The sequence below is a fragment of the Oryza sativa genome, chromosome 3 (assembly GCF_034140825.1).
Source record: "Oryza sativa Japonica Group chromosome 3, ASM3414082v1".
In the NCBI taxonomy this organism is placed as follows: Eukaryota; Viridiplantae; Streptophyta; class Magnoliopsida; order Poales; family Poaceae; genus Oryza; species Oryza sativa.
Window position 1 is genome coordinate 25,060,230 of NC_089037.1, and position 11,270 is coordinate 25,071,499.

At 38.4% G+C, this 11,270-nt stretch overlaps 1 protein-coding gene across 1 annotated transcript; it reads right to left on the reverse strand.

Moving 5' to 3' along the window:
- Positions 1 to 578: 578 nt before the first annotated feature.
- LOC4333511 (auxin-responsive protein IAA11) lies at positions 579 to 4,909 on the reverse strand. The gene is made up of 5 exons (NM_001417717.1): positions 4,323 to 4,909; positions 2,642 to 2,835; positions 2,149 to 2,269; positions 1,668 to 1,729; positions 579 to 1,549 (listed from the first exon to the last, which is right to left on the reverse strand). Exons 1-5 carry the CDS (start codon positions 4,613 to 4,615, stop codon positions 1,518 to 1,520), a joined length of 702 nt encoding a protein of 233 aa, NP_001404646.1. The 5' UTR covers positions 4,616 to 4,909; the 3' UTR covers positions 579 to 1,517.
- Positions 4,910 to 11,270: the final 6,361 nt, after the last annotated feature.

The window sequence follows — 11,270 nt, forward strand, 5'->3', positions numbered from 1 at the left end:
TGCTCAGGAATGTTCAACTCATTTACTGCTTTGCTAGCTTAGCATGAGTGCCCTCAGTATAGGCAGTTACTGTGATACAAATGTTGTACTGTACTATTAAGTCTGAAAGAAATCTAGTGGTATAATTTTACTCTGCTATTAAGGTATGGAAGAAATTCTAGGGATAGTATTTTACTCCGTTATCAAGTCTGAAAGATATCAAGTGGTAGAAAATCTCATTGATGGATCTTCAGTGTGAATGTGAATACACATGCTACTCCAGTTTAGACGGTTGGTACTACCGACCGTACTAGCTATTGTTTCCTGATTCCTGTTTGTACAAGATTTTTAATATATGAAATGTCTCCTTGAGAGGAAGAAAATACAGAAGATTAGAACCCCTGATATCAGCATAACCTGTACTCATCTCTAATTTTGTTGGCATGCTGCAACTAACAACTTGATACAACTTTGTAAAAAAATAAATCTTTGATTCTTTTCTTGCTCTGCTGGAGCATTTGAAAACACCCGGATTGTTTGGGACGTGTCATCATTACAAGGGGACATAGGATCAACAAAAGATAGCTTAAGTTCTGCAATAGTTTAAAATAGCTTTCTCATTCAACCTCCTTTTTTGGATACAATATTCGCATACAAGTATACAATAGCATTGAAGCAGCAGCCTAAAGTTTATAAAAAAAAATAATGGCACTGCTTTCCAACAACCTGATTTTTTTTTCCTTTTTAGCCAACCTTGCACCCTTCTTATTTGCTTGCTTGTAGAACAATTCACTATTTGAACACCTTAGCACGTAATACAGATAGATGGAAAACAAAAACCCCAAACTCTTAACATCATATTATATTATGATGCACAATTTACCACTGGAAGATATATAAAAACAAGATCCCCCATCTCTATGCACATGGCATGTTTCCTCTCTTTAGCTGGCTGGGAAATATAAAACATTGTGAAGATACTAATGTTTCTTGTGTACACTACATCACAAAAGGATGCCTCTCATTCTCATCATTGAATCCAGAAACAGGTTTTTTAATTAGCACCTCGACATAATTAATTAAACAATGCAGCTAGGCAATTAATTATAATCTGTTGGATGGCCACGATAATTGAGCACTGCTGTACTAGTGTTAGACAAGCTGCAGGATCCCTGCAGAAGAACAGGTAATCACCAACCGCATTTCCCGCAAAAAAAAAAAAGGAACAGAAAAAAAAAACAGAGAGGAAAAGGGTGACGTAAGGATGACATTGTTGTTACGTATATATATACTCCATGAGCATAACAAGATGGAGCTAACCCACATGTAAATACATCAAAATCCCTTAGAAAAACTGAGATGACACAGGCTTAACTGACACTGAATTACAGTAAACTAATTACTTGATACTAGTATAATACAGGGAGGAGCAAAGCATGCATGCAATATAATATAATATAATATAATATAATATAATATAATATCCGTGAAAATTAATAAATCTGGATGCGGCGCTAATTAATTCTCCTTGATCAGCTTCAGCTCTTGCATTTCTCCACTGCCCTTGGTGCTGGAATCAAACAAACATACTATTTAGTTAGTGCCAAATTAGTATGAAGCATGTAAAAGTAAAACACATTTTGATCTGAAACTCTGAACTGAATTTCTGTTGAGACAATAGTACTGACCAAGGCCAATGGCTTCAGACCCTTTCATGATTCGGAGGCGTTTGCACGACTCGACGAACATCCTGCACGTATGTCAGTTTGCAACAAACAATTAACGACGAGATGAGGATTAAAGATCAAGAGAATTATTATTACTCCCTCCGTTTCAAAATATTTGACACCGTTGACTTTTTAGCACATATTTGACCATTCGTCTTATTTAAAAAAAATATAAAATATGTAAAACTATATGTGTACCTGAAAGTATATTTAACAATAAATCAAATGATATGAAAAGAATAAATAATTACTTAAATTTTTTGAATAAGACGAATGGTTAAACACGTACTAAAAAATTAACGGTGTCAAATATTTTGAAACGGAGGGAGTATTATTTCATCCGTTGATCAGTTACTCGATCGATCCATCCGATCTGCTAGCTTAGCTGATGGGGATTAATTATTAGAACTGGGATTATGCTTATCGCGACGGCGAGGCTTACTCCCACGGGACGTCGCCGACGAGCATCCAGTCGCCGTCCTTGTCCTCGTACGTCGGCACGTACTCCAGGTCATCTCTCAGCTTATTGCTCTCCTTCAGCTGCTGATGGGACCCACACTTGCCTGAACATGATCAACAACCACCCTATTAATTTTAACAGATGTTTTGCAATAGTTTCTCTTAATATTTTAATCAGTCTATATATATATCGTTCATCTTTGATTCTTTTCTATAATAATCTAATAGGTCATATTTTTGTTTATACTACCCCTCAACTGTTGATAATGGTAGAATAACTCATAAATCAATGGTTAAGATCGTCTCTATATGAAATAGAGTCCTCTACTGACAGGATTATGTAACGGCCAATGTCATTAGTAGAAACCGTTGATTTTATTAGTTCTATTACAGTGACAAAGAGAAACTTATTATATCGTGTGATCATGCATATATAGTTGAATATATATATATAGCTAGTGTATATATATATATACCGATGGTGAAGGAGGTGAACATGTTCTGGAACGCCATGGACAACTCCGGGTAGCTCTTGTACATGGCGACGTCGATCTTCCTCAGGTACGGCGCGCCGTCCATGCTCACCTTCACCAGCGCCGCCGCCTTGCATTTCTCGGCGAGCACGTTCTTCCTGAACGACCGGACCGGCGGCCACCCCACCACCTGCGCCCTGATCGACATATATGCATTCTGATTAATTAATTAATCAATGAAAAGTTGACATCATCGTCGCTCAACTAGTTAGGTTTTTAATGGTGAGATCTATCTAATCTGGATTGAAGTACTATGCTTATTACGACTATTTTTATTTTTTTAAAAAAACTGAGCCAGCCGAGCTAGTTTTATATTTAAGAAGAAGAGCAGGAGGACAGGGGTAGCAGAAAAAAAAGAAGAAAAAATTATAGCAGAGGATGTTATGGTGCTATTCTTGCAAGATTCTTTGCACCACATGCCATCCAAATATGGATTTCATTCAGGATTTTTGCCGCTAGTTGAGGGATGTGAAGCTCCCTGTCTTTGAACACTCGTCTATCCTTTCACACCAGAGGATGTTATTACGACTAATTTTTCTTTCAATGATAAACGAAGCATCTGTAGCTACGCCTCGTAAAAAAAATATAGAAAAAGAAAAGCTGACACCTTTTCTCCATTTTGTACAATGCTTTATTTTAATTTGCAAGCTTTGTGTAAATTAGTGCGACAAGCAAACTGCCATGTCTCTGCCAGTTACTGTGCACTACATAAATGAAAAATGTTTTTTCTTTAGAAAAACGGCTTTCCAAGTTCCAATGGCTTGTTGGTTTCAGATCAGATGGCCATTTTTCTACTGCTGCTCCTCTGTGTACGCACGGAAGCTATCGTGAACTTACTCCTTCCCTAAATATTACTTAGGATATAGCAACTTAGGATGGGATGTTCGGATACATTATCCTAAAATGGATCTCATTCCATTCTAAATTGCTATATTCTGAGACGGAGGGAGTAGTTAGGATGAGATTTGATCTATCGTCATATATCTCACAACAATGAATCTGGATTACTTCTATCCAGATTCATTGTTTTGGATGAGTCAAATACTATTCTATGTAGTAATATTTCAGAACGGGGATAGTACTCTACTGCTACATACTGGAAAGCTTGTTCTTGTTCGTTTATTGTATCCATCATCTTTTTTTGACTGAATATTGTATCCATCATTGCCAGAGTATCCAACTTGGGATCCTAATGTCTCTGTTCCCAAAACTACAGAGACCAAAAACTAGCTCCTGCCTAGCTGCCACTTGAAAAATTCTCCGACTTCATTTCGTTTTAACTTGGATGTCAAATTTGTTCTTCAAAAAAAAAACTTAGATATCAAATTACAGTCTTTTCCCAAAACTGCAGAAATTTATTTACTTCATTCCTTCAGGGCTAACTAATGGCTCTTCTTGAAAACACTTGCCAATATACTTTTGAATCGCTACTCGCTAGCTTTCCATTTATCAGTCCTATCTACTATGTGGATTTAATATCCTTCAAGAAGATGAAACAAAGAGCAAACATAAACTCTTCAAGGATTAAACTGTCTTTATACAAGAATTAAGACCACACAAGTTCATGAAAATAACAACAAAAATGGAGATTAATTAACGAGGAGAGGAGAGGTCGAGTGCGTACTTGGGCGCGCGCGGCTTGTCGGGATCGGGCTCCGCGGTGACCACGCTGCTCTGGCTCGCCGACCTCTTCATCGACATCTTCTCGTCGGCGGCCGCCGCCGCCGCGTCGGCATCTTCCTTGTCCTCCTGAGCACCCTCTTCCCCAGAGACGGCAGCAGGCGCCGCCGGCTGCAGCTTGAGCTTGAGGTCGATGGTCTCGGCGAAGCCCCTCTTGCCGGAGCTCCTCGCTGCCAGCTCGCCGGCGCCGGGAAGGCCGAGCCGGAGCTCGGTCTCGTCGAACCCGAGGCCAGCCATATTCGATCTTCTCCAATGCAGCAGCAGGTTTCAGCTAAGCTCCCGATTCTTGGCTAGCTAAGCTAGTGAAGGACTATAGCTTTTGCTTTTGCTTGGTGTTGCTGCGTTTGGGGGATTGGTCGTTTGTGAGCACTGACCATGCAGAGGGAGAAGAAATGGTAAGGAATGGCCGGTGATGAATAATATAGCAGTATATGCTTAAATAGGTCCTCTCTCACTCTCAGCCGCGAATCCAGAATGTAAATTAAAATGGCGCTAAAGCAAACTAGAGATATGGAAGAGTAGGCGGCCATAGCGGGATAGCATTGTCTTTGATCTCATGATCCGGGGCTTAATTGGTATTTCTTCTAAAATGGCGTGGAGCGAATGGGCGCAACCCTACGTTTCCACGGTTGACGAACAGAGGAATATCAGCTTAGCATTTTCAGATGAAATCCAAATACACATTATAAAATAAACATATTATCTTCTCCACTTTAATTTGTATCTACATTAATATATGTATTAAAAGTCTACAAATAAATTGGTATAGTCTATTCTGAGTGTTTTGCAATTTTAGGCACTAAGCACTTCAACTATCATCACGGGATCCCAATTTTATATTAATTACTAATTAAACTTAATGAGAATCATTAATGGCTAATTAGGGATAGGAAATGGACGTGGGGCTTGCGCACCAACAGTCCCAACAGTAGATCCGTCACTAGGCCCAATCTAGCTAGCTAGGGTCATGAAATTAACATGACGGAATAGTAATTAATTAAGCACTGGTAAAAATTGGGATTACATTCACTTTTGGTCCCTCAAAAATGGCCTTGGTCTGGTTTTCCTACCATAGTAAATCCGTTTACTATTGGTTTCTCAACTATATATCGAATTTTTTCTTCATATTTCATCCCTATATATACTCAAGTAAAGGTGATTTTCGATACTGAATAGCAAATATAGTATACGTACATGGGCAAATAGCAAACATACTACTATACCAATTAATAATAATTAAGTAACAAAAATATAGTATAATCCACGTGTCATCTTCACGCCTTTTTTCCTCTTATTTCCACCTCATATATTTCTTTTTCAAAATTTTAATTTGATAACTAGGATACCACGTGGTGCCCTCATCAAGGATGAAATGTAAATGTTTCTGATATGAGATTTGCCCCGGTCCAACAAAAAGTATCTAAAAGTGCCGGTACATCACGGTGCCAAATCGTTTCCGATCGTTGGATCTACCAATGCCCATCCTACCTAGTTAGTTCCAAAGTTCGAAAACGATTTAGCACCGTGAGGTACCGGCAATTTGAAGTACTTTTTACTAGACCGAAGCAAATCTCTTCTAATATATTTGAGGGACCGGTAGTAACCGGTTTTGGACCGAGGCATAGTTGAAAGAACAAAGAAAATAAGCTGTGGCTGAAAGCTAAGTAAATAGCTTCATTGAGTCAATTAGTTGTGTAGTTAATTAATTTGTGTCAGTTGCGAAATGAGCGTAGCTTAATTTCTGATGGTGGAATTTGTTCATCTGGGTTCAAGTTCATGATTTAGCATGTATATGCTCGTATTTATAACTAATTATTATTTTTCAATAATAGACGACATGCTTGTTGATAGCGAAGACGTATGTTGTAACTTTGTGAATCTCATGATATGTATCACTTTTCAAATAAACTTATAGGGTAACGTGTACATGTGTATATATATAGAGAGAGGTGAGTGTACGCATGCTTATAAGCGGTCTATGCTCTGCCCTGTGTTTTAAAAAAAAAATCAGCTCTAGTTTTTCCCGATGACTGATCGACAAGATGATAATTAAAGGCATGAGTTTGTCGATCGATCGGTGTACGTACGTTTCACGCACTGTGCACTGATCAGTGATTGGAGCGTATATCGGCAGAGAGAAACTAAATGGGCATATGCATATGCCCGACAACTTTTGTACGATCCATACATTAGTACATTACGCGATCGATGCAACTGCACGAGCATGGTGTGATATATGTCGCTTCGATCTCACGTGTATGTGTACGCATCGCCCGCTACATTCAGATCATTTTCACATGCATGCTTCACTGCATATGCATATACTATATGTTTGATCACATAGATATGTTTACTGGCGACTACGACTTCCAAGCCCTCATCAGTTGCTTATGGCCAATTATAAGACGTAACAATTTATTAGTGATCAAAAAATAACTTATGCGTAAAACTTTTATATATGTGTTTTTAGCAACTTAAAAGTCAATATTAAAAAAAAGATATACGTTGGAAAAACATCAAAATCAAGTTTTAAAATTTAAATTTTAGTAGCACACAACACTTGATGGACATCAATTTGATGGTAGAGAAAAGGTTGGATTTGGTGTGTAACTATCGTTATACTAAATGAGATAACTCACACGCGTATGGATACATAGGTGAAGAAATAATAGTATACAAATTCATATATGGAAACAACTCCATAAAGAAATATCTCTCTTGAAATAGATAAAAAAAAATATGTATCCAACTATCGCAAGATTACGAAGATCTACTTGGACTTAGCTAGGCACACAATGATACCAAAATTATCCCACTGAGTCTTGAACCTAGGACTAGGAGGGGGCTACACAAACAAGGAGATCCCCAAAAAAATATCTCATTGAGATTCTCGACAAGTTAGTCTCGACTAGGTCTAATTATTTCCATATTCTTGTACACATATATCTTTCATATACAAATACAACCAGTAGGACATAGGTTCATTATCCCTTAGGGGACAGGACCTATATAAATTTTCTTCATGGCATATTGATATACTCGGGAGAAAGGATATAATGCTCCAAGCCATAATTTAAACCTTGCCTTCTCAATAGGCATACATATATAGTTGAGTAAAGTCCATCACCGGTCCCTAAACTTGTACCGATGTGTCATCCCGGTCCCTAAACTCGCAGATCACTCGTTTAGGTCCTCCAAGTTGTTCAGTTGTGTCACCCCGGTCCCTAAACAGGATAGTCTAAAAACTTTATATCAAAAAATAATTCATAACTTTTTCATGTGAACTCTAATGAAGACAAACTTTATATCAAAATTGTAGCTCTCGACGCGACCTACAACTTTGTAGTTGAAAAGTTTTTGAATTAAAACTGTTTAGGGTCCCAAAATATTGTTGCATGTTTATAGATTTTGAAATTTTAATTTTAAAATTACATTTTGGGACAAAAAATGACTTAAAATAAAAAAAATTCAACTACAAAGTTGTAGATCGCGTTGAGGGCTACAAGTTTGTTATAAAGTTTATCTTCATTAGAGTTCACATGAAAAAGTTATGAATTATTTTTAAATATAAAGTCTTTAGACCGTCCTATTTGACCCAGATGATATTCAAATCCAAATTTAGGGACTGAGGTGGCACAACTGAACAAGTTGGAGGACCTAAACGAGTGATCTATAAGTTTAGGGATCGGAATGACACAGTCGAACAAGTTTAAGGATATGAACGGTCGATTTGCGAGTTTAGGGACCAGGATGACACAGCGGTACAAGTTTAGAGACCGGTGATGGACTTTACTCTATATAGTTCTACCTTAAGTTGGCAATTTTTGATGATCAAATGGTTAAAAATATGAGGGCAACCGGCTGACAGGTAGGTCTAGGTCGTAGAGCAAGCCATAAACTCGGTAGCATACGAAACGGAGCTAACAAAACTAGATGTGTTCTAAAGTGCTGATGGACGATAGCTGAAATTGAGTTTACATATCAATTATTCAAGGGTAAGACGAACAAATTAAATATTATGAAGTTAATAAATTGATTTAATTTAAAAGTATCTTAATAATAAGAAGCGATGATAAAGAAAGTTTTTTTAAAAAAATATTATTTGTGCGGGATCATATCTGTCAACACCGAAGTTGATGGGCAAACATTAATCCATGAATCCTTTGTAACGCGGAATCTAGCTAGCTTTTCCTAGCTAGTTTCTTTTACCCCATGCAACGTGTATATATTCTTTTTCAAAATATAATACAAACGTGGGAGCTAACAACACATACACATCCTACCCCTATGAGTACCTTTGAAAAATTGGACCAATATATCTTGAGATTGATGAAGTCACCACGGACGTCTCGTTGTCAACGAGTATGTTGTCTACCACTAAAAGAATAAATTACCATAAATGCGAGCATCCGTGTTAACTCTAGAACTTGAACCCGGCGGATTGATTTCACGAAAAAAAAACTAACCAGTTGAGCTATGCTCTATCATTTAGCCGTTTATCTAATTTCTGAATCTTTGTTTCAAAACAATAAAAGTTTCGCGTCCTAAATGAGCAATCAATAATCCTATGTACGTCTATCAAATTAAATTAAGAGCGTATAAGTGAACCAGTGATCGAATTAAAGAGAAAAGCTAGGGAGAGGGGAATGGCCATGCGTGCATGTGCAGGAACAGATGGAGTTGTTGCCATTTTCCCCATCATCATATGATCAGTGCGCGCGTGATATGATCCATCGCACCAGCTGCATATATATGCCTTCGCTAGATGATACTATATTGATCGATATCCCAGTAGTTCTCCTTACACGATGAATATAATGCATTGTCTGTCCTTTTGGTCACCATATCAATCGATCAGATTATATATGGACATGAGTGGTTGCATGGGACCACGTTTTGCATATCTGCAACTACATATATCTCATTTGCGATATACTCCTATACAATCTAGTACACCTTTGTTCACACACGGCCCGTGTGTTGAGATCAATCGACGTACTGTGATAGTGGTGTGGAGTGCTGTTCATATGTCTTTGCCTGTCTTTCATAACCTTAGGTCTCTTTTGAAATGGAGGCCCCTAGTAAACTTGGGTCTCTCTTTTAATTGATACTTGAGGAATTTCGTGGGAATTGCACTAAAATGGTGTATCTAGAGTTTTCAGTCACCTGAAAATACTATGAATTTTAGTCACTTTTGGATGATCCATACTGCGTTAAGACTAGTACGTGTATTCAACATTATCTTCTCCCCTCTCTCCTCCCATCAATGGATGTTGGGTCGCTTACCTAGATCAAGCTCCACTGTCACTCCCCCATGCCTCTGCACACCCTTCTCCTCCCTCCCCTATCTGCTCATCCTCTTCCGAGCAGCGGCAAGGTGTCCCTGCCCTACCTTATTCTCGGTCTTTGGGGCTCCCCTATAGCCGGAGACGGCACATCCCAATCACTCGGGATTCCGTGCCCTTATTATCGGCTATGCGCTCCAGTGTCCTTTATCTCCATGGCTTTGGTCCCTTTGCAGGCACCTCGCTGTCCACTTGGCTTTGAGCTATACACGTGGTTGTTCAGCATGGCAAAAGTGCCATGTCAGCAATGCACACACATGGGACAAATTGTGGGCTTCTCTCTCCCCTCAAATCCCTAAATTCCTCCCTCTCAAATACCTAGCGAGGGTGGCAGCAAGGCCTGCTTTTGCCACAGTGGACTGCCACGTGTGCAGCTCAAAGCCTAAACCACTCGAAACAATACTCATGGAGAGAGGAAGGGCTATTTCTTTACTTTGAATAGTTGAGGATGTAAGATATATGGTATTTGAGTTCAAGGGGTAATTCGGACGACCACAAATCCGCAATTGTTAGGGGAGATTCAGACAACCACAATAGTTTAGGGGTAATTCATACTTTTATTTAATTTGAACTAGATTACAAACAAAACTATATAAGTTCCTATGGGCAAATGCACTAGTTTTTTCAAAGATATATATCTCTACTACTTAAAAGAGGGAGTCCTCCACATCCACCTAAATCTCTTTCCACCCATAAAAACCGCCCAAAAAAATTTAAACTGATTTATCAAAAAACCAACCATTGTAAAAAAAAATCCCACTTAGTCTAAATCCTCCCACTAAACTAAATAAAGAAATCGTTACAACACGTGGGCCTATATATAACTAGTACCTCTAAAAATGGCAGCGAGTTCTCACTTTTAATTAAGAAGTAAAGAACTAACCTTGATTATGGAGAAAATCGGGTCCAAAAATTTTACAACTGTATGGTTCATCGAGGAAAAAAAAACCATGTGAAGAGAAAAAAAAACAAAAGGTTGTGACGGCACAAATACCGAGATCCATCATAAGCCATTGGTTCTAATCTTATCACTAGGTAATGATCAAGCGGCTCGGACCTCCTATGAAGATCAGTATCAACAGCCAAACACCCAAAGCATGGAGCATGATCTTTGATGCAAAGCCGGCCTTCAAAGAGGATACAACATCCTTATTATAATATACAAATGCTTGTGATGTAGCAGGAGGTCACTACAACACATATCATGCATATGCATGATCTTGTTACAGCATACAAATTAACTGAATTGGAACTTACTATAATATGCACTAATTTATTTGGGAACCAAGATGCATGTAGTATTTAGTACATCAAACACAACATGTCTAATTGCATTGCACTGCATCAGCACAAAGCACCGTGCACAGCTAGTCGGTGCCCTTATCAGAATAATCTCATATGCATAGCAGACCATATCTAGAATCCGAGGAATTAATTTTCTGTGGGCCGACATGGACGGTAGTACATGCACATATTAATGCATCTCACTGCTAAGCTTGAACATTGATCAGGCAACAACAATATTCCATAAAGAAAAAGAGAAGCAG